Genomic DNA, 24,800 nt, shown 5'->3' with positions numbered 1-24,800 from the left:
TCCACCTGGGACTGGCTTTGTGGTAAAGTTATTCCAAATTGGGATAGGTTTGAAAGGGAAGAAAAATGTGCTCGTGGTAATATGGTCATGGGGTTCTCTTTTTGCCTTCTGCAGGCTGCCATGTAAAGCGAAGAGGGGCCCTGTACGGAACCCCGCCGTCCCTTTCCATGGTGGCCATCTTGGAAAAGGATTTTCCTTCTACACCAGGACGCCACAGACATCCCAGTGTAGGAAGAAAAATCCTTTTTTTAGCGCCCCAGGTGCCCACTTTGGGAACCTAGGGTGCTAATGGCCTTCATCCCCCATTACAGGGGCTGGAATGGGGGGATAATGGTCCGGAGACCTCGTTATCCACCCTCGCTTCTCTTGGGCTGATAACCTGGGCTGCCAGGCCAGTATCCACTGTTCCATCCCTGCAATGGGGGATAAACGCCACAATATCGTCATTGGCATAACACAAAATGCAAATGCAATGGAAATGTTGGAAAATCTTATTGAGTCTATGTACTTTACTGAGAAATATAAAGTAGATGGAGTCTATTTTTTTCAGTTCTACGTTTTAACTGTGAAAGGTGGTTCCTGAAGGAACATTTCTTTTATTGTTTTTGGATGCATTTTTTTTTTGTTGGCAGGAGAGTTTAGAACGAAAGGTGGGGAGGGAAATGAGGGAAGAGGCACTAAACACTAATATGGAGGAGCAGGTGTATAGGGGAAAATGTTGAGCATGTGTTATTTCTAAGGTAGGAGGCAATGTTTCTCATGCTCCTTGATTACAGCAGTGGTGGTGTCTCTAGGGGAGGAGGGATGGCATTAGCTGATTCTATTTTAAGATAAATAGCAGTTTTGCTAACAGTATGTACTGTGTACTAGATTGTTAATGGATGAATAGGAATAAGTGTTGGAGCTATGAAAGGGAAATTTGAAAGTTCCTAGATCAGTAGAAAATGAAGTTCAATGGTCCGCGAAGCACGGCTCTTATCGTAAAGTGCAGATGGGTTCTCGGTCACATCATCATGCCGTGCGCCAGCATATGGTCATGTGGCCGGAAGGTCCGCAATTAAGTCAGATGTTCGTAGATGTTATGGTTAAGTTACACTAATAAAAACCTATGAAATTCCACGAAAAAACGTTGTTAAAGGGACGTTATGGTCACAAGTAAAACCAAAAACCCCCTGAAATTTGCCTGTTATGGTAAGCTAAGCAACCATAACTCGTGCCACCACAGTGCACGGCTAAGAATAACACCTATGACATCACAAATATAATTGATGACATCACTGATGACATCACATGTCTTGTCTAGCCCCATCTTTTTCTGTTCACTGACATATCTATACCAGGTGAGTTTATTCACCGACAGTCAAAAACTTAAAATTCAAAAGCTATTACATTTGTAGACGTTGCCATTCTCACTTGTTCTTACAGTACTTTCCTTAGAATTCATTTGCATCTTATATTATGTTATTTTGCACTTATATAGCGCCTTATATACCATTGGTATGGTCTGAAGGTGCTGGTAGGTTGAACGCCCTTGGGAACCGAAGTTCAGGTCAGTAGAGAGAGTAGGGAGATTCAACGGCGCGTGTGCGCACCGGTTGTGTGCAGCTGGTGTGGTATTCGTGTAATAGCTGCTTCTTAGCGGTAGGTGTGGTAGTTGAGATCAGGGGTATGTGTCCTTTCTTGCAGGATTTATCCAGACCGACTGTGGCTGCGTTAGTGCCTGAGGAGAACGCCTGGCTGGGGGGGTGTGTAACCAGCAGTGTTTACTTAGAAAGATGGGGAGTGAGCGGGAGATGTTGGTATGAGAACAGTTATACGGAATGGTGTCATAGTATCTGTGTTCTAGTTGAGTGGTGGTGTAAAGAAGAAAGTAAGCGTGGGGTGTGATATGATGGGTTACATGCTCTTTCAAACGTTCCCTGCATTCCAGACCATACTATTTACGTTGCGCAGTTCTATGTGCTCAGTCCGTTCTATGGACTTTTATTTATTCCATGCGACCCCGTCTGCTACACACTCCGGTCTGCTCGACGCACTCATGCACTCCACATCTGCCCCTGTATTTCGCATTCACCCACCTTACGCAGTCACCAGTTCCCCGCACTCATCCGCTCCCCGCACTCATCCGCTCTATATACTCATCTGCTCTATGCACTCGTGCTTTCCACGCATTCAACTCATCCGCTCCCCACACTCATTTGCTCGCTTCACTCATCAGTTCCCCGTACTCATCCGCTCTCCGCACTCATCCACTCCCCGCACTCATCCGCTCTATGCATTCGCGCTTTCCCCGCATTTAACATTAATATGCACATTAATATCAGGCCCTTAGAGTAATTCGCTAATACGCAGTAATCCTGTTCTATAAATTAATTTGCTCTCTACACTCGTCCGCTCTATACACTCGTCCGCTCTATACACTCATCCGCACTTCCATTCTCATCCGCTCTACATACTCATCCGCTCTACACGCTCATACGTTCTGTGCATTCATCAGTTCTACACGCTCCTGCGTTCTATTCGCTTCTCTGTATTTATGCACTCATCTGCCATACACGCTTGTCCGTTATACACACTTAACCACTCTATAAGCTCATCCGCATAACATGTTCATCCATTCTATACCCTCATCCGATCTGCATACTCAATCGATTTACACACTCATTCGATCTATGTAGTCATCTGTTCTTCCACTCATGCATTCTTTCACTCAGTGCATTCATCTGTTCAACATGCTTCATCCATTCTAACTATTTCATCCACGCCATTCACTTCGTTCCCCCCTCATGCATTATGTGCCTTTCAGCAGTTTACATCTCCTTACTGTTTCCCTATGATTTATTCTTATTATCCACTTCACTATTTTGATCTACTTTACTCGTTTAATTCTATTTATCTTTCTAGTGTATATATTCTTACAGTACTTTCCTTAGAATTAATTTGCATCTTATGATGCACATACATAGGGGAAGAAGCAGTCCTGAAACACAGCAATCATTTCCATGTGTAAAGATAATCATGTTGGTTATACGCAGTGACTCATGATACTGCCTCTTGTTTACTTACTTTACTCTCCCTGTATAAGACCCATATTTGTATACATTGTGGTCTCTTAATGTTGTGTGTAGTAGTACAAGCATGTAGTAAGTGATGCATTATTACCTACTTAGCATATGGTTCACAGTATGCAAAAGTGTGATACAGAAGCATTCACTGTTTTACTATCAAACATGGGTAAATAGGAAATATTACATCTCTATGGTGCAGCCAATGCCTATGTTTCTGTATGAATAGGTTCCTGTTCTACAAACAACACTGCAATGGAATGTTCTTTGGAGAAATACATTGCATAATCAAGTATGTAGTTCATCACACATCTCCAGATGACCCCTGACACTCTTTTGCCAACATTACATTCACAACCCCTTGTAGGGACTTCGTATGAAAATTAAATGCACATGTGATGTCATCAGTGATGTCATCTTTGATGTCATGGGTGTTATTCTTAGCAGTGCACAGTGATGGCACGAGTTATGGTTGCTTAGCTTACCATAACTGGTGAATTTCATCGGGTTTTCGGTTTTACTTGTAACTATAACGTCCCTTTTAACAAAGTTTTTTCACTTAAATATATATAATATGTATATGCACAATAAATAGATCGACATCACCCAAAGTGATGATTTGTTATTTCCTAGGGCATCTTTTGACAATATGCTAAAGCTAAAAAATCATCGGATGTTATGTGTCAAATTCAGACTAGTTAGCTGAGTGGTAAACAGCATGTTTATAATTGATTTGAATTATACTATATTGACGCTGTATTATGGTGATGGTGTAACAAATTCTTATATTGGTTGATATCAATCTTTTTATTGTACTGACAAATATATTTAGATGTTGATGAACAAAAGAAAGTATTATATATTTTTAAAAATGTATTTTGAGTGACGAGCGACCCCTACAAGATCAAAGTGGTCTCTTTGTTTCTTATGATGGGGAAAGTTAGGCCATATAGTTTTACTTTAATAAAATATCAAGAAATATAGTGGTTGCGTCCTTCTCCTGACTCGCCTCAGTTAGCATGCGTGTTTCAAAGTATCTGTAAACTCAGCGGTGCACAATTACTGCCCTTTGAGTTGTCTGATTTATCTTTTGTCAATCTGGACCTAAAAGCTGTGTATGTAACTGCTGTGCTATCTTACTCCTGGCATTCTGTAGTAAGTAAGCTAGTGAAAATGCAGTCTTTCTAATATTTCATTTGAATATTCACAGAGATCTTAGCAGGAACATGATCCAGAAAGTTCACAGTGAAGCATTCAGCACCTTGGGTTCGTTAACAAGCCTGTAAGTAAACGGTTATGCTTGTGAATGTGCAAGTTAAACTCAATAATCAATGTTGATTACTCTTAACATGAAACTATAACACTTTTTGAGGGGGTTTGTGTGCAACTTGCAGATTATCACTTTACATTTTCTGGTGAAAAAATGTCCATGAATGATGCATTCTTCCCATATGAGTTTTGCTACTTTCTTTCCAAAGTAGTTTGGCAGATTACTGTTTTTCTGTGTGGTTGCAAAAGGAATCTCAGAGTATGTGACCGAGGCACCCAGTGGAAAGGCACAACAATAAGAGTAGACTGCCTGGCACATGCAACATCCATCTCACTGTACAGCATTAGAATTGGCTCAGTTTGGGTGACATGGATTCATCACACAGGAGCCAAAGCTATAACATATGAAAAGGTGTTGTACTTCCACCAATCCCTTCCAATAATCCTAGATCTCCTCGTCGCTTTGAGGCTGTACCAATGGCAGTTAAGCACTATACAGATGCCACATAAACAATACAAGAGATTGCCTTCTGGAAATCGAGCAGTCAGCTTGTTTAAAAGAGACCTGTAAGAACCACATGTATCGACCGGATGCATCATTTACCAAACGCATACTCCTCGAGAAGCAAACCAGACCAGGACAAGTTGAGTCTGAATGGGGGACTAAGTAAGGAAGGCTGTAGAATTGGAATTAATACCGCGATCTGATTCAGATTGAGTTTAAGACCCATTCAAGCTAAATCAGACCTCAGGCCACAGGGGAAGCTAGCAAAAGGTTGATGTCGGGCAAGCTGAATGTCCTAGGAAAGTAGGGTGCAAGATCAGGCATGATGACGCAAGTAGCTTTCTGGCCACAAGCAATTTAGTGAGCACCTGCTACAATGGGAGATGTGACTTTGACAGATCAGTACAAGACAGTCAAACTGGCTAAGGAGCACAGGAGCAGAGATAAGTGATCAAACTGTGTGACACAAGGCATGAATAGAATCACTGGAAAATGAGGATGAGAAGTGCAGGGTAAATCTGCGGGGGGCAAACAACTGTTAAAGGAGCTCTGGAATAAAATCACATTATTCTGAGGCTAGACACTGCATGAAAAACCTGGAGTCATCCGAGAGCTGTACGAGATGCAGATGGACAGATGCATATGGAACTCCACTGTATACAGCAAGACGTTGTGCCCAGAGCTTTTGGGGCTACAGGCAGTGGGCTTTGAAGATCAGACTGGGGACATCCAAGGCAGGGCAGGGAAAATAAATTCAGAATAAGCTCTGATTGGAAACTGTCACCTGGAAATAACCAACATCAAGACTATGTGGGATGGAAGGTTTTCATGCACAAGTAGAATCCAGTATAGGCGAGAAACGGATAGCTCAGAAATGCTTAAAGATTTTCACTCTTCTGCTTGCGATCAGTTCCTGGCCGCAGCACACCAGGAGAGACTGGCCAAGAAAAGTTGGTGCAAGTTTCTTTCGCCACATAAAGCATTGGGGAGAGGAGCTAGGCCTTTGATTCTTGCAAGTGCAATTTGGCAATTGTAGTGAATAGAAAAAAAACACTTATGTCTGTGTTTCGGTCAATGTTGATGATTGCAAGCAGTGGCCAGATAAGATTCCAGATATGGCAAAACCAAACACCAGCCTTCATCTACTGGAGGTACATTTATGAAAATCTTGCAGTCCTTGAATTCTTTTTATAAACGAATATTCCATTACACGTTTGTATTTGCTAAATTTGTATCTTTTGTCTTCCTCCAATTTCTTTCTGATTTTCAATGTACCACTGTTATTCATAATTTATCTTTTTCAGATCCAACACTTTTGCATTTTATTGTTACAAAATATTGTACATTAATTCCGCAATGTCATACATCTCCTTGCCCTAGTCCACTATGGAAGCTTCCTTTCTACCTTGTACATGCTACGTTAATGTGTTAACTCATGTTCGTCTTCTGTGGACTTCCAGGATAACACAATGATCATTGCTCAAGGGCTCTTCCCTGTCATACAAAGGGCGTGTTACTCGTTGCCTACATTTTTATAAACTGTACGAGTAAGAGACACTTAAGCTATGATGCTACTCATTGTTGCTATACACCCTCTCCTTTTGTATTATTTACTTAAGTAATTAACATTACAGAGAAGTGAACGAGAGCATAACAAAAAGCTTAAGTACAAGCTTAAGTATGTGCAAATGGAGCATACATTAAATACCCAAGGATTGAAGTAAGCAACGTACTCACCCAGCTCTCTACATAATGAGTAAACATTGATCAAGAGGAGTAGAAAGAGAAGGAAAGGTGGGGTTAAATAAACACAGCAAAAGCAAAGTGATGCAAGGAAGACAATACTCAGAAAAATCACCAGGCAACCCATGGGCAGAATTCTTGGCACATCTCCCATAATTCAGATAATGTGTTTTGGGATTTCAAGGATTGCACTTCATGAGAATCTACAATTGGCAGTGAGGGCAGTGGATTATTTGTCATGTGCCCTGGCAGCAAATCTAATGGACTCTGACTTGTGATATTAAGTACTGAACATTCGATAATTCTCCGCTAGTTGTAGGAACTCTGGACGCCAAATGAAACCTGAGATAATGTGTTTCAAAGCAGCACGATCTTTGTGTGTTAATGTGTTTTAATATTCTTGTGACCTGTGTTCCCACCCAATGAGGCACTTTAAGAACCATGTTGGAACAAACACATTTGTAAAGTCTTTTGAATCATCCTGAAATAGTCACCCCATTTTGCCCATTCCCTTACTGTACAATGCTAGTAGCGCAGTCACTTGCAGTGTTATTTCCTCTTCCAAAAATAAGTATGTTGTTTTGGACTTAGCTATAGCATAAAGGTATTGAAAAATATTCGTATCCCAAGTTTGCCCAGAGAATCTTCTAACGTGGATCCGAGGGAGGCTCCCTCAAGGGCTGTGCCTCATCTAAAGGAATCTCCAATTGTCACTGAGGCACATCATCTGAACAGCAGAATGTACACAATGAATGAAATGGGTATACTACAGTGACCTCAAGGAATATTTGAAGGACAGAAACACACATAGTCTCATGAGTAATATATATTAATTCAATATCATATTGTAATGCTTTCATTATGAATCTCTCTCTAACCAATTTTGCTTTCACAAAGACGGGTGGCAGGGTTGCATGTAACTAGCAAAAACGCCAGCCACAATGTTGAGCCACTACAATCGGAATTAATGAATGGAAGCTCTGCTTGTGTGGAGGTTTGAAAATGGTCCCTTCTCCCAACAAACCATTTATCCAGCTGCATTTGAAAGATCTTCCCCGTCTGATGAATCCTGCATTGATTTGGAAATTCGTCTGTGAGATGACCGTACCTTGTCAGAGTGTATATGGGCTTCTTTATTTATGTGCAAAAGCTGATGGCATGTCGGATTTGTCTGTGGTATCCCTACACATACTGTGAAGGCCAAATGTAAGGGGAGTTTGTATAATCCAGTCTTGAGAGAATGTTAGCGCTGAAAAGTGATGAACTGTGTACAGGGCAAATGTAAGCCATAATGTTGTGGTCCGTTTAAGTGTGATAGTTGGGCTTGTTAGCCTGATTCTGCAGACTGAGCTTGTTGTTGCAGAGCACCTTCAGATTGTGGACTGTTTGCGGAACTAGAGTAAGGGGGTCTTCAGGGTAGGGGCAATCCAAGCGTGATATGATATGATATATATTATTTATCACGCGCTTCATACCCAGAGGTTTCTCAGCGCGGACCCGGGGATCAAACCTGTGGTGCTCCGTGTCGTCTTGTTTCCAAGGTGGGCTTGTTGCCCCTGAGCTATCCTCCCGAGACAAGATGAGTATTTCCAATTTCATGCCATTAATAGTTGGTGTTCTGTAAACAGTGCTTTAAATGGGTTGGTACTTGCCGACCCCCGAGTACCTGCACTTCTTTCATTTACAAGGCATAGTACAGGCACTTCTCAGCAGAGGAAGCCTATGCTTTAAGTGGGTGAGTACCGGCACTTTTCAACTATAAGCAGGTACTCTGCTATAGTTCTATAGTGAGTACCTGCACTTCTGAGTTTCCATTTCAAGCACTGGCTGTAAAGCATCCATCCATAGATTCATTTGAAGCAGGCGTTAAGAGATTCGTGAACAGACATTGACTTGCTTATTTGATTATTCTAAGCTTAACAGGCTTGCACCACACGCAGAGTACAATTTGCATACAAGTTAATCTCCAAGTTAAAGGACCAAGTGGTCTCCACAAGTGGACATGTATATGTTAAAAAGGGGAGGGGTCAGCAATGCATTCCTCAATAAAATGAATGGCTAGGGGAGACATGGACCGAGTTTAACTTGCCGCATGTCTGTTGGCAAGGAAGGCTCTAACAGGGCAGTTTCAGAGCAAATGAAAATCCAGTACTGAAGACGTTTTAGATGTACCTCATGGTCCATGGCTTTAAACACCACCAATTATTCTTGGAGGACGTGTGACAGGAATATTCACTTACAGTGAGGTGGGTGGAACCAATGCCACATGATAGTCTAAAGCCCAGCTGCAAAAGCTCTAAGCAGGTTAGACTCATGAACTAGCTATTTGTGGTTTACAGACAGTTGCTTCATAACCTTGCCAAGGTGTTGGGTGGGGGGGTTGTGGGAGGGGGTCCCCAAATAAGATGGTAGTTGGACGGCCTGGATGGGTATAGGGAAAGTCACAATGCCTTTGGATGTCCCTCTCAGGAATGATTTGTTAATGCTAAAGCTCAGTTGGAGGAGATACGCTTCTGGTCCATAAGGGGACTGTGGATATGCTAGAGTTGTCTGCTATTTTGATGGACTTCCAGATGTTGATAATCGTATGCTGACCAAAGCTGGAGAATGTGGATGGTGGGTGAGTCGAGGGAACACAGTGGCATTTATGGTGCATCTTTACTATCTGGAGTTTCAGGCTAGTGGATTTTGAAGGTGACTAATTTTTGGAGTTGGTTAAATAGGCAAGGCAAAGTAGGAATTTGTTGACTGGTACAATTACAATTGATCAGATAATGGTAAATGTCATAGGGTGGCCAAGAGTTATCTGCTTTATCAATAATGTCTGCGAAGTAGGTTTTTTGGCTCTAGAGATACCTGTTCAGTAAATTAGCCTTTCTCATTTTAGAGCGACTTTATAGTAAACAAACGCTATTATGGTGACAAATGCTGAGTGAGTAAAACGCTCTCGATGGATAACAATGTGCCATCCAGTGCCATGGATTTGAATCCTGGCAGGTGCAATGCTGACTTTAATATTTTTGATGCTGATAAAAATGAGTGTACCATCGGGCAATTACACCTTTTACAGTGTTTAGAAGCATGACGAATCTGGCAGGATCCGATCTTAAGAATGGGATATTAACATAACATAACATTTTCTGAAACTGCACAAGGATTCCCATTTTTTATGATCATTGAGAAGCCACTGTTTTCCATAGTTTCTCCATGGACGGCAATGGATAACCCTGGTTTGTCCATGATTTTTATCATTTTTCCATGGTGATGGCATTGCCCTTTCAAGAAAGCACTGACTCAAGAGAACATCTTGAGTTACAGGAAATTAATTCTGTACTAGTTCAAAGAATGAGTCGCTTCTTTGGTGTCTTTTCAAAGTTGGCCAATTGTGCCGTGGCCAGACGGGTTCAGCTGAATTTAAAATGTCTTTTAAAGGGTCTGATTTTTGTATAGGCGGTATGTTTCTCGTGCTGCTATAGTCTTGTTTCTTTGAATGATTCAGATAATATGCCTGAGAATGTGTTATACTTGCTTTTAGAAGTAGTGCACTTTTAAATGAAGTGCAGAGTGAAATGACCTTGGTAACATCATTTTTGTTTATTTCAGAGATTTAAGTTTTAATGAACTGACTTCATTCCCAACTGGAGGACTGAATGGCCTAAACCAACTAAAACTTACGGGCAATCCTAAACTGAGAGAATCACTCACAGCAAAGGATCTGTTTAAACTACGGTAATTTTGCTATATTTCTACCCTGTAATTGAAGATCAGATGAAATGTCATGTAGTAATGGTTAAATATTTATAAAGCTGCTTGTTAAAAAACGAACGCTGCAATGCAGTAGCTTGATGTACAAGTCAGTCGCAGTTTCTTTAGACAAAATGTATGCATACCATCCATGGAAACAGCAGATCTCCTTCCGCCAGTCCTTTGCTGCTACAGTTAAAATGAAGGCGATAAGGCGGGATATACTATCTTGCACCATTCCAAAATGATGACAGCTTTTCAAAAGCCTTAATGTACCCAATGTCACCTTCTACTTCATGCTTAGCTGGTAGCATTTGTTCAGTTTTCGGTGTATCCCAAATTTCCTTTTAAAATGCTATAGAAAGCAGAAATTAAAGCGGGTGCACCTTTTCTTTGTTTTATTAGCACCATCTGTAGAACATGTGTGCATCTTGCCACTTGTTGCAAAATGAATGGGAGACAAAGGAACAAGGGTTATGGGAAATCAGTTGCAAAACCCAGTTTTTCTGAGATGAATGGCAGGGATGTGCAGAGTTGAATAAAACCTCAGGAAGAAACTTTGTAACAAAAGAGGTTTTTGATCCGTTTGAAAGCCACAGTTTAAACTGCATTTATGGGTGCAGGGGAGTAGCCAGTAGCATTGGGCCACACATGAGGCCGTAGAGGTAGTCCTTTCCCCACCAGTTTAACCTCCGTCTCTATGATGTGAGGATTGGGGATGTTGGTGTTTCTCAATTCTAAAATTGCTCTCATACATTAAAAGTGTCACCACTCCACAGTTGCAATAAATGTCCAAGTAGCTTGGGTGTGGTTTGTCATTGTGATGTTTATAACAAATACAATCTAAAAACTTGAGTGGGCGAGCATGAAAGGTTAAGGAGGAAAAGAAAGGATCCCACGAAGGTGGAAGGTGCTGGCAAGTAGAGGGAGAAAGAGGTGACACTTCTGACCCATCAGAAAGGAAAGTGCAAGGCCAATGAAGCACTTTGTCACAGACACTATGGGAGGCGGTTGATAAGAATGGCGGATTGCGTTGAACACCACTAACCATCACTTACAGTCCAGCAGTACCGACTTCTCCGTCTCCTGATGGAGATAATCAACAGCAGCCACCAGCACAGTCTCCATGCTGCCGCCAATGTGGAAACCAGGCTGAAGCACAGACTTGTGCTCAGCAAAGGTGCATATATGAGTGTGTGGAAACCTATTCCTCTAGCATTATAGATTTGCATGGAGAAGAGAAATTGGCCTAACATATGCTCAAATGGAGGGAAGAGGAGATGTTTGTTTAGAAAATGTGAATACATGGCAGATTTAAAAGGCCTTGGATCCGCTCCTATTAGCAGTGGGATGATCAGGAGTTTGAGCCAAACTGGTCCTATCGATCTAGTAAAGAGTCAAAATATTTGTACAGAGCAGATGTCTAGAGGACAACTAGATTGAGAGCCAAGAAGGCTACACAATTGGTAAGAATGAATAAGAGGAAAGTGACATACTAGCATTCCTTGGAAAAGTAATGGCGGTAGGAGGAGGGTAAGGAACATCAATTAAATAAATGACTAGAAATAAGTGCAACTGCCACGGAGAGCAGCACATAGTGGGAGAAGAATCTCTGGCTGTGTCCCTAACTGTACTGCGCTACTGTATAAAATGCCAAGACCAATGCTGGCACCCATCTGCCGTATAGCACTGCGCTGTTCTCAAGCTTGGGTCCACGCTATAACCAATAAAATAAATAGAAGAGCGATCAGGGGTGATGATGTCTGAACAGCATGACTACGGCAAAACCCCCTAAATAGCAGAATCGAGACAGGTGGGTGCAGTTCTGAATCTATAAAATGAAGAACAGTGAGTTCTTAATGCGACCCAATGTGGTGTGTTGTGTCCTGTCATGTAGATCTCAGCTTAGAATGGAAAATGTTCAAGTAGAGGAACTCAGAATGGGTGAAAAATAAATCTGAGTGACAATATTTTGCGTAATGTCGGAGCATGTATCTAGATCTGTGCACCCTGAGTGGGTGCTTGGGGTGGGTGTGGTCCACTCATATCGCTTGTGGGCATGCATGTGAAACTCAACTAAATATTTTAGATGGAAAGTCTAGACTGAGGGATCATTTTAAGGGTGAAGGGAAACGTGTGGCTAGGTGATTACCCTAGACACTTGCAGTAGAAATCATGTTTATCCTTAATGTATTGAAAAATCCAAGGAGAGTACCACAGAAGAGCTGGAAACCACTTCTGATCTGTCATGAGGGGAGGGATGTCGCCCTAAAAGTGTTATGGTTGTAATCCTATTGCCACAGTTTGGAGCTCTATAACCTTGGTTTTCTTTTCGATTTCAGTTCTGTGTCTGTTCCTTATGCATACCAGTGTTGTGCTTTCTCGGCGTGTGACTCTTATGTAACCTCGACTACAGAAGACGCTGAACACAAAGGTACAGGACTATCTCTGGATCATGAAAAAGGTATGTGCAAAGGGACCAATTCAAATAAAAACAGCTCTTGCATGTCTATACAGTAATATATTTAAGTCTTAAAGTATTTTTCTGCAATTGTGACATCTCATCTAAATATATAGCATTGAGAGTCAAACGCAGCAATGAAATTGCTTGACAATAATGCTGTTCTGATCTTTCACATAAAAAACAGACCATTTGAATTCCCACAACCATTTCAATGTCAAAATGCAACCTAATGAGGTATAAAAAGGCTTGCAAACTGGTAGAGGGGCCAATGCAGGGCAGCAAAGCAGTTGAAAGAGTTAAGCACTTGTTTTAGAGATATGCTTGCGACCTCCAAGTCACAAGTTCCCATTTTGGAATGGACCACTCGGCCGCCTCATTCCGTAGTTGGTAAACTGAGTTCCTTTAAATTGGGTAATAACTGCTTTAGACAAAAAAAGAGAGCAGCCTGCATTATACTAAGTTATATGGCGCAACAAAACTGTAAAATGAACATAACCGAGCCCCGTCAGTAAAGGCGAGTGCCTAATCCTAGGTATAGTAGAAGAATTTCTATTCCTCGAGTTCCTAAAGAAATGACTGAAGTAAATACAGAGGTATTCATGGTACAAAAATGCATATACAGTGTGTGATTAAAAACAGTTTAATGTTTTAAACAGCCAAAGTGACCATGTGCAGTTTATAGGAACAAAAGTTAGACAAATAACGCTATTATACATGCTACACAGTACAAAAATACAGATTCAATGTGACAGTCAAAAAACATTTTATCAAAACACCACAATAACCATTGAGTTAGAGAACACCTTGGTTCTAAGTACTAGAAGACGGGTCAGCAAGAATACCTTGTGTAGTGTTCATATTAATGGACCCTTAAACGATCGGGCATGTTTCGATCTCACAAGAAGCTGATGGAATGTTCCTCAGGGGCATCAGCAGTTGTGTGTAATACCTATAAAGCAGTTGTTCAAGGAGTACAGTTAAGTATGGTCAGGAATCTCACCAACTAATTTGTGTCCTCTCAGGTTCACTAACGGCCACAAAATGTTTTGGGGATCTCTTTAAATTAGGGTGTTCCATTATGCAAGTGATAATGTAATTGTTATGCACTTTTGGCCAACAAACTCAGGCCCACAACGAAAACCTAAAATGTAGGTAGTCCACCTGGGTAGAGAACAGAGAAAGAAACGAGCAAAAAAGCTTGTTTTAATGTCCAAGTAGAAAATGGTCAAACACCGGAATTGGAATAGACTAAGTCACCCAAGTCATTCACTGAACAAGGGTATTGTAGGCGCACATGCAAGATGTATTGTACACCATATGACTTGTGTTGAAGCACTATGGAAGGAAAAAAACAGTGTGTTTCAACACAGATAGAATTGTGTGCTACTAGTGTGTTGCACATGTAATCCAAACAAATTCAAAGCACTTACTTATACGTGGTAATTCTGAGCATGCTAGTGTCTCCCTGTAGTCCACTGCAGTGGGGGGGGGGGGGGGACAAGCGTACTAGAATGGGTCTGTATATGCGCGCAAAGCCTCTCAATGTTAAAGGGTAAAATCGCAGCGTAGATCATTGTGCATTCATTTTAATGATTTAATATGGCCTAATGCACAATCAAACTGTACTAAATTAACCCATGAAAAGCTCACTCCTTTGTCGGTCCAAGTTGTAAAAATTGTCCTCCAACATGGGGAAAATGGCATGTAATTATCATTATCCTCCCAGGTAATGGCCCAAGAGCAATGGCCTCTCTTTAACCGTTTCCCCTACTTCGAAATCCTCTACATAAGCACTCTGAAGTGATTGGTAAGTGATTCATAGCACATTGAAAAAACAAACTAAAATCGATAGAGGGAGCAATTTCTTTTATAGAGACATCTAAAGCCTTACACCCTATGAGAGGTACGTTCTTGCCGGTTTGAATAGTGGATGTTCACTGTTAATACCCATACCCACAAATAAGACATCTGGGTCAACATAAACAGGTTTCCGGGTTTATTCCCTTTACAAAAATGCTGATTGTGGTACTGGCTTCCTCTAATTTAATCTTCCCTTACCATAGTTACTACTGGTAACTTTTTTGTGAATCGTGTAGACTCTTTCCGGGAGTACATCAAAAGTGAGCAGAGTTGTCCATTTTCCCGATGTATGTTGGAGAAGGTCATCCAGTCCTTTTTCTAAATATGGAATTCTAGGATTTGTTGTTTTCTTTTCCATTTTAAATATAAGATTGCAATTCCAAGAAAAACACACCTGGATAACATCCTCACACCTGGCTTGTGGAAACTTGCACGCTATGGATTAAGTCTGTGTTGCTCCCAGTAAACTCTTTGTGATCATTCCTTGAAAAAACATAGCAACTGAAATTCTGAGCACCTTTTTGATGAGCTAGAGTAATTGATAACTGATATATGCATTTCTGTTTTTTGCTCAGTCACAGCTGATGGAGAGGAGCTGGTGAATGACGACGATAAGGAACCAATTCAGACACTCGTTCACTGTAACCCTTCAACAGGCAAGTAAACACCCATTTCTAATGTACGAATGCATTGCCATTAGAAGGTACTTTCTTTCAAAAGAGGCCTTAAGTACCCCATTGGTTATATATTTATAGGACATAACCTATACCAGTCAAAGGACCTTCTCCGATTGGAACTACTAAATTCCATGTGCATTCACTGCCATCAAAATGTAATGGAGGGTAGTTACATTTGATGTTGCAGAAGCATTATAGGCCCCATTGACAGAAAATGTGCACTGTTCAAAGCCTCCTGTAAAGTGGGTGATTTTGGCACCTGCCACATGTGTGGGGCTGTAAACCACATGACTCCATTTTCTCATCACATTTGGTGAGGTGTTGGAGGCAGATGTATACGTTGGTACCAGGTGAAGCCCTCATTGTGACTGGTCGAAACTTTGGTGTTTCTGCCCACTCTTCTAGTACTGCAATGCTGCTTTTAAGTTGCCAAGCTATGAAGACTGTCTCCAATAATTCTCATTTTATGCAGTCATTTAAGTGCCAGAATATATTCCGCACAGTCCTATGCACAGCTACCAGCCTCTAGGCACCGGGCTGTTGCTACCATGGTATGGAAACACGAGTGCTGAGGAAAGAAGGCAGGCTGCCCTTTAGAATCAACCCACTCGATCGCTTTGAACGCACTTGCTGAGCAAAGTCAGGGTTGTCCTCCAGTGCAGGACAGGTAGGAGGCCAACAAGTCAAAAGAAGGTGCTTTCAGCATGCTTAGGTTCATATGTGCCCCCGTGCTACTTGGATTTCATTGTCTGCCAATAGAAAACATAAAGGGTTTACACTTCAGTTCCTTTACAACCTCCATTGTGAGTTTCCAATCGCCTACTTTTAGACACAGGCAAAAAGACGTTTTACACGCAATCGTTTAGCCCCAAGAACCACCTAGGACGTAGCAGGATGCGTTACAAAATTAACTAACATAACGTATGCATGAGTGTATTTTAAGGGTGCATAGGTCATGCAGAGTAGGCCGTCATCCATGCATGTTTTGCAGACTGCCACCGCTCATCAACCACTCGTTAATTGCGGGTGCTGGAAGGGTAACTGGCACAGAGGTCGTTTTAATCCGTTTGCTGTGTTTAGCTCCATATATGGGTTTACTAAGAACCAAAAAAAAGGCCTTGGAAATCATTTTCAAAGTGGCAGCAAATTACACATTTTCAGCATGCACAACGCTTTTCCCATGGGAACATTTGGAAATAAAATGGGTTACCACACAAGAGGCCCAGGGGTGTAGAGGCTTACTGGGAAATCCCCAGAGTTCCCTATAGGCCAGTCACCCCCCCCCTCTGCCTCCATAGTTCACAAATAAGGTGTGGTGAAGAAGTGCCGCACAACGTTACCACCCTTTCCATCTTTTGAAAAGGTTTCTTCTGAATGGCTCTGCTTCTGCAGATTGCATGCGAGTAAGTAGGGACCATTGACTGTTGTGTATAATGATGGTACCGGGTGCAGACTGCATTCAGGCCACCAATGACATTATATATGGGAGATGTTAGAAGAAGTCAAAGCTCTGTAAAGAAATTAAAATATACCTAATAAACCCTACTGCTTTGCTTTGATTGTATAGGGTCGCAAACGCTCTAAAGTAGATTGTGCAACATTTAACGTAATATAAGAGACAAGATTTTCCTTGCATGTTGTGTTGCACTGTGGTCGGGTAGGAATCCTACACTGCACTACATCTAGCTTTACCTCTTCAAATTGCCTCTAAGTGGGCACGGCTAGAAGGCAGCATCTATTATTGTAATTGCAATGGGTTATTTTTGCCCCTCAGCTGACCCAGAATGTGCCTCGTCGCGACCCCCACGCGTGTGCGACTCTTTTCAGATCTTGCTCTTCCATGCCACTTCGTTTTCCTAATCTTGCACACTCTAAACCGTTTCTCTTTTGCATGCTACATATGTATACTGGAAGGAGCACCAAGACAACATCTTCATTCCATGGAATGTCTCTAGTTATAGGCCGCCTGATCCCAAATTCTTTTGCTTGTAATGAAAGGTTTTTCTCCTGCAAGGGAAGAACTATCCAAATAAGTGTACAGCAGTACAGGATAAACATTATCCGTCCAGTAGGATAGAATCTCCCCAAATATATTCTTTTTTTTCTGGATTAACTAGCGGCCAATAGCCTCCTTTATGTCCAGCATTGCATGATACCCAGCAGTGGACCATCTACTGCATGATCTTTGATAAAGGATCTCTCTGGCAATTACAAAAGTCATACGTCGCTAGCATGTTCTTCTCCTAAACCCTACAGATCCTGGAATGTAAATATACAGTACGTTCTCGAAGGATTTTTTTTTCACATTTACTTGCCTTCTTGGGCTTTTTGGGGTCTATCCACTGACACCCTATTTGTAATGTCAAGTTAGGGCTTTGTTTCATGTGGAACACAAGGTGCATTGGGCTTGCAGAAAATAGAGCATACGTATACTGGGGCTTCACGGACGCGCGCACTATGAAAGTGTACAAATAAATTGGATGATGGTCTGACAAGAAGGTTACCCTTAATGTTATTGAAGTCTTGAAAGTAATTTTATCATTTGTTCGCTCAATGGCAACCATAGAAACTGTACTTTTTTAATGAAATTGTAAACTTAATTTCTAATGTTTCTTTTTAATTGTGTTTCTCTCTTCAGGTGCTTTTAAGCCATGTGAATATTTACTGGGCAGCTGGATGATTCGTCTCACCGTCTGGTTCATTTTCTTAGTTGCGCTGGTCTTCAATCTGATTGTCATTTTAACTATATTTGCATCCTGTTCTCCAGTGTCTTCCTCCAAACTTTTCATAGGTCTGATTTCTGCTTCTAACCTATTCATGGGCATTTACACTGGCATTTTAACTGTCCTTGATGCTGTGTCTTGGGGACGGTTTGCTGAATTTGGTGTATGGTGGGAGACTGGCACCGGCTGTAAAGTTGCTGGGTTCCTTGCAATATTCTCATCGGAAAGCGCCATTTTTTTCCTGATGCTAGCAGCTATTGAGCGAAGCTTCTATGCAAGGGACATCATAAAGAAAGAAAAGAGTAACCACCAGAGACAGTTCCAGATTGCGGCAGGCTTTGCCTTTCTTCTTGCACTAGTGGCAGGATGCCTTCCGCTTTTTCATGTGGGGGAATTCTCTGCTTCCCCCCTGTGCTTGCCTTTCCCCACTGGAGAAACCCCTTCATTAGGTTTTACGGTGACGTTAGTCCTGCTGAACTCCTTGGCCTTTTTACTGATGGCTGTGATCTACACTAAACTTTACTGTGATCTCGAGAAAGAGGATCTCTCTGAGAACTCCCAGTCTGGCATGATTAAGCATGTTGCTTGGCTTATTTTCACCAACTGCATCTTTTTCTGTCCTGTGGCCTTTTTCTCGTTTGCCCCCTTGATCACCGCCATTTCTATTAGCCCTGAAATCATGAAATCTGTCACTTTAATATTTTTCCCTCTACCTGCTTGCCTGAATCCAGTCCTGTACATTTTCTTCAACCCCAAATTCAAGGAGGACTGGAAGCGTCTGAGGAATCATCTCACCCGAAAGAACGGAACAGCAATGGCGGCTGTAAATGCCCAAAGCGGGTGCGCAACACAGGACTTCTACTATGACTGCAGCATGTATTCCCATTTACAGGGCAACCTTCCTGTGTGCGACTGTTGTGAATCTTTCCTTTTAACAAAGCCTTTGCCATGTAAACACTTGATAAAGTCACACAGTTGTCCCACACTGGCAGTGGTGCCTTGCCACAGATCTGACGGCTATTGGTCTGACTGTGGCACTCAGTCTGCCCACTCCGATTATGCCGATGAGGAGGATTCCTTTGTGTCAGACAGTTCAGACCAAGTGGAGGCTTGCGGCCGGGCCTGTTTCTATAAGAGTCGAGGATTTCCTCTTGTTAGGTATGCCTATAACATACCAAGAATGAAAGACTGAAATGGTGAGCTCAACGTATCCCTGAGCCAACATAGCAAGGCTGGTGCTGCAGACCAGTTCTAACCTTTCATCCAGGAAGCACTTTTATATACATTGTTCAGTATCATTTGCAATAAGGGAAGGGGTTTCTTCAACCACACGCTTGTGTTAAGTATCAGTTGGCAAGACTGTAAATAATTTGCAAACCAAAATATGAACCCCAATATTTTTACTGGCTGGAAATAGTACATCCTCTAAAGTATGTGTACAATGCGCCTCTTTTGTTATTTGTATGTTGTGGGTTGAGTATTGTGATGTGATATGCAAGTTGAACCGATGTGTATCAATTTACACCAAGTACAATATAGGAAGATTGTTGATCCTTTTTATCAGATTACATTTTTCATAACGCTTGCTGTATTTTTTTTCAATCTTTTTTTTTATTTTTTTTTATTTTTTAGAGTTACTCTCAGGACAATTTCTTTTCAGGGCCAAAAAGGGGACTGATTCTCCCAAATTTTACACTGTGAGAATGACATGGGTATGACATATTTATGGGGAGTTTGTTTTCTAACGTAATTGGCACATGATGAAAGCTGTGGAAATAATTGCAGTATGTTGAATTTACCGTTTTATCAACCGTGAGACTTGCAGACAATACCGGTCTGCATTCTTCTCTGAGGATTATTGCGATGTTTCAGTGTTATCTAACTAACTTCCAAAAAAGAAAAATGACCAAGTGCTTGGCAGAGATCCATCCGCAGTGGTGTTACTGTAGGCGAACAGCACGAGCATCATTGTCTAAGTTGTAGAACAAGAATTTGTTTGAGATGCCGGGTGGGTGAACTTGATATATTGTAATCTAACCGTGATATTTCATCCTCCTCCACCAATCCATTGCTGGCATCTTTGATCTCAGCTTTTAACATTTCTGAGGCCATGTTGATATTTTATACTCCACGGTGACCATAAAAGGCTTCAATTCCATAGTAGCTGTTTACCACCATTATGATTATTTATACTGATCAGAAATCACGGTATGGTTCCATTAGTTGAATTGCATGTGTTGCCCACGTTTGTCAGGCCAGACAAGGTTAAAGCATGGTTCAGTATTCAAACTCGAATGTCTAAGGATTGATCAACACAGATAACCTGGGTGATCGATCCCTCGTGTTGCACATTTCTAACACTGTGCTAAATATACAGCCAATCCACTGCCTTGCTAGTTTTCCTGGAAACATTCCTGATAGATGAAAGAATCAAACTATTTCAATGTTCAGATCAAGGGGAAGTAACGAGGGTTCCAGTATGTGACTGTGCATTGACCACCGTTCCTTGCCGGAGCGGAACATTGCACAAGAACGGCCATTTTAAGCTATGCTCTCATATTAACATGTAAAGTGTACATATTGTGCATATGAGGAATTTTTATTGTTGAAATGTAAATTATTTGATACAGCATATGATGGGATACGTGGCTTCAGTTTTTGTTGTCGATTCAAGCTACCTCCTAAACTAGAGCGGCGTCTGCCAGTAGCAGAATGTTAAATTTGTGGTTTATATACTTCTTTGCGATGTAAATAGACATGGTTGTACATTGTCACTGTAATTAAGCAGAATCTTTGTATTTCAAATTCATGTAGTTTGAACAAGATATGGACAGGATTCCTTTCCTGTCTACTGTAAGTTTTATATGCCAAACTGTTCACAAGTAAAGACAAAACCTATAACGTGTTCCCTTGTCTTCTTTAATGCAATTATCAGGGTAAGGACGGAACGATTGCATGTGGGCCTGCACATCGCCCTGAGAGATGGAAGAAAACTCTGGCAAATAGTCTTTCAATGATTTCTGTATGTGGATGTAAGGGCAAAGATTGTTTAATTCGTTTAATTTTCCTCTGTTATGGAATGTCAATAATCAAAGGGCTATAAAATAGTACACAAGCAGTTCCTAAATAATGAAAAAAATTAACTTATGTGTGTGGAGAGCTGAAAGCCATGGCACTATGCTTCATGTTTGGTCTCGAGCGCCAGGACCCTCACCATCAGGGCTATGAAGACACTTCAGAACGCCCAATAAAACATTACTCGCAGTCAACCACAGCCACATTGTTATTACCTCTCTAGTGTAGTCCCACTGTAGCCGACGACCAGACTCTGAAGGTCAGCTTTCCAAACTTGCTGGCCTCTATGATGTAGGCCAGAGGCTTTCCCTTCAGGGCCCCTTGCATTAGACACCACATCTTTTCAACCTGTGCATGGGACTGGGTCTCATGAAGTTCAGAAGATCACTAAAAACCCCACCTGCTACCCTGCCTTCACAACTAGTGCAGCGGTGTTCTAAATCAACACAGAACTGTTTCCCTACTCAATTGCACCCAGCAAAAGTAATGCTGACTTTGTTTTACAGGAATAGGATTTTACCCTGGGGCTACAGGATTCACTGAGATGTCAGCAGTGACTGCTTGCCTTTACTGAACTATATGACCATGCGCATGACTCATATTGTAAACTGAGTCTTTAGATCGATACATAAAGACTGATCTACTTGTTGAACCACACCTTAAGTGTGGCATAACAACCGATTAATCAAGTGAGAACACGTTTTCCTTCAAAAATGATCACCCGCAATTTACATGTTTTTCTAAACCTGGCAGCACATTAAAAAGCAAAAACACAATACTCGGTCTTGGATGTGCAATGCGTGCAAATACTGTACCCAAGAAAGTTCAGCATACGCAGTCATTCAGGGGGTACACTTGAGCTACAACTATACCAGTAATAGTTTAGAATGTAAATATGCTATGCACGTTCATTGTGTAGTGCAAAGGTCTGATGAGATGGTTCCAAGATATATTGACTTTTACTGATGACCTAGGAATTGTCATTCCAGAAAAGATATTACCCGGAACCAGAAGGGTGTTCAGTGTTTGTCTGTGACATCCCTCGTTCCTGAATTCAACCCCCCTTTTTGTTGGCACCAGTCAAGTAAAGCCTTTCCTGCTCTCGCGTAGTGCCTGACGTATAAGGGGTTTCTGGTATGTGCTGCATCCTACCCACGGACTGATTGCCTTTGTGGATTTCTAGCCTTATCTTTATGTTCCCCTTCCACGAGCTGCAGTGTACTCGTGGATTGTACAGTGGTTCCATACTCCTGGTTAATGCTGGCATTCCTTCAGCGAGATGAAAAGCCTTGCATTCCCCAGCTCACTGGAAAGCAGAGTGTCGGCAGATTCTCCTGTGGGCGAAGGATGCAATGTGGTATCTGTAGTCTTCTGATACACAGCTAGTTAAGATAGCCATGCCCAAAAATCTGGCTGGGAACCCAGAAAGAAAGGATATAAGTTGTGATGGCTCCAGGGCCCCTCAACAATGTATGAAAGGAGTGGCTACATATCTTGATCACAAACTCACAGGGCTTATCAAAGACCTATCACTGTAGGTGAACCTGGCATTGATAGGAAAACGTATTCAGAGTGACTTCTTCACCAGTGTGTCGGTATGGAAGAAAAAGGGGAGTCATCTTCATGGAATAGAATATCCAAACCAGAACATTGAGCATGTTAATTGTAAATGAATACTCTGTGAAGACAATGGATGAGACAGTAGACACTAAACATAGAGACGCACAGATAGATTAAAAATCTCTAGGAAGACATCAACCATAGCTTGGATGAGAATACTAGTTTTTAAAATCTTAAACTCCTCCCTTCACATTGACGGTAGGGTCTTAGACTTAGTCTTCATTTCGGCTGACTGCTCAGTCATTGGTCCTATCGAACTTCACATTCTCCCTGCAGCCTGCCATATCCTGATTTCCTTCTCCTTCCTCTTACCGCCCCGTCCCCCTCCTTCTGTCCCCGGTTCACTAACCAAAGCATCTTTTCTTCGCCACAACATTAAGAACCTCAACCATCTAGCTCCAAAATGATTCAATTTCTTCACAGTTGTCTATTTCCACTTATCCTCTTTCTTTTAACATTGACAATGATTTTATCAACTTCCATTCTGCTCTGTCTAATTCTGTGGATTAAGTATTTACTCCGAGGGGCAAACTGCCTCGCCCTCGGCTTTCTCATTTTGTTAAACTGCTGTGCACTCGGCTCCGATGTGCTGAAGGGAAAGGATACAAAATGTGTACTACTTTTACCTACTTGTCTTTTTCCCTTCTTTTTCATTCTTTTTTCCCTTTAACTTGAGCGAACCAAAGCTACTTATTATTATCTCTTATATGTGAACCCATTTATGCTTTTAGTGTAGTTTTTTTATGTGCATTTTGGTTCTTATTCCTTATAATGGTTTTATGATGTGTAGTGTGTTTCTGGACTTTTGTGTTGTGTATTGTGTTGGTCTCAAAAACTTGTAGGTGTATTGTGATATTTGAAAAAGGTGTCATGTGACAGCTAAAACAAATAAATAAAAAAGCTACTTATTTTCATGCATGTATTCAATCTCAGAGCTCCTCTCCTAAACTTCTTCACACCACCATGATATAATGCATCATTCATAACGCGCCTGTACACAAGTGTTTCTAGGCGCAACAATGCAAGGTAGAAGGCCATAGGGAGGACGAACAAACTATTTTACTAGGCCTTGTGTCATTCAGATCGTGCAAGTGCAGGGGAGAGGAGAAGTGCCAGGGGGAGGGGAAAAGGGTGTGTGCGATCAGGGCATCATTGCTCTGAGTAAGTGCAGCCGGGGGAGTTGGCTCTGGGTAGTTCAAGGAAGCAGAGGACTGTACCGTTACAGATACAGCCCCTAAGTGCGCAGAGGCCCGGAGGCAGTGCAGGTGCTTACAGGTCATGGAGGAGCAGAGAGTAGAGGAAGGCATGTTGAGAAAGAGGCTGTTGCAGTTGTCCAGCCTAGAGAGAACCAGGGCTCCGGAGACGGTGAGCTTCTGGGGGAAAGTGAGAAAAGGAAGAATACCTCTGAGAAGGTGCAGCTGTCAGTTGGACTCATTAGAGAGGTATGTGATGTGAGGAGAGGAGGAAAGAGTGGAGTCGAAGATAACCCCAAGGTTTTTTGACTTCCAGGAAGGTGCTATGAGATGGCCCAAGGAGGGCAACCAGAGTGACAGCTGGAAAGCGTGAGCAGACATCCAATGAGGAAGATCTCAGTCTTGCTGGCATTGAGGCAGATATCATTGCAGGCACACCATTTCTGAATCGCAGATAGACAGACCGGATTGAGCGAGAGAGCAGGGGACCCTGAAGGAGAGCGGAGCATCATCCGCATAACACTGAAAGTTCGAGGAGAAGGTAGAGATGAGGTGGGCCAAAGGTGCCAGATAGAGGTTGAAAAGCCAGGGTAAGTGGTTGGAGCCCTGGAGAACACTACATGTGGAGAGTAAGGACCCTAGTTGGACCTGAGGGGCAGACCAGGAAGATCATCAGCCATGCGTGTGTGGACGTGATACAAATAAAATATCATATCATATAACGTGAGGGTCTGATCGGCGATGCCCAGGTTCACCCCGAGACGGTTGATCAGGATGGCATGATTGACCATGTCGAAAGCAGAGGAAAGATAAAGGAGGATGAGGACAGAAGGGAGGCTAGAGTCGAGATTAGTGAGCAGAT

General features: G+C 41.9%; 1 protein-coding gene across 2 annotated transcripts in view; it reads left to right on the top strand.

Moving 5' to 3' along the window:
- Window positions 1-20,951, top strand: part of LGR4 (leucine rich repeat containing G protein-coupled receptor 4) — a 422,284-nt gene extending 401,333 nt beyond the window's left edge. For both annotated transcript variants that reach the window (XM_069623509.1, XM_069623508.1), the window contains 5 exons: window positions 4,276-4,347; window positions 10,186-10,311; window positions 12,669-12,790; window positions 15,226-15,306; window positions 17,966-20,951. In XM_069623509.1, coding sequence (XP_069479610.1) covers window positions 4,276-4,347; window positions 10,186-10,311; window positions 12,669-12,790; window positions 15,226-15,306; window positions 17,966-19,242 — 1,678 coding nt within the window. In that variant the 3' untranslated portion in view covers window positions 19,243-20,951. The remainder of the gene's footprint in view (window positions 1-4,275; window positions 4,348-10,185; window positions 10,312-12,668; window positions 12,791-15,225; window positions 15,307-17,965) is intronic.
- The last annotated feature ends 3,849 nt before the right edge of the window (window positions 20,952-24,800 follow it).

Source organism: Ambystoma mexicanum, chromosome 11 (assembly GCF_040938575.1).
Source record: "Ambystoma mexicanum isolate Mex_15411 chromosome 11, UKY_AmexF1_1, whole genome shotgun sequence".
Taxonomy (NCBI): Eukaryota; Metazoa; Chordata; class Amphibia; order Caudata; family Ambystomatidae; genus Ambystoma; species Ambystoma mexicanum.
Note: the sequence above shows the minus strand (reverse complement) of the source record. Positions and strands in the feature narration are given on the sequence as shown.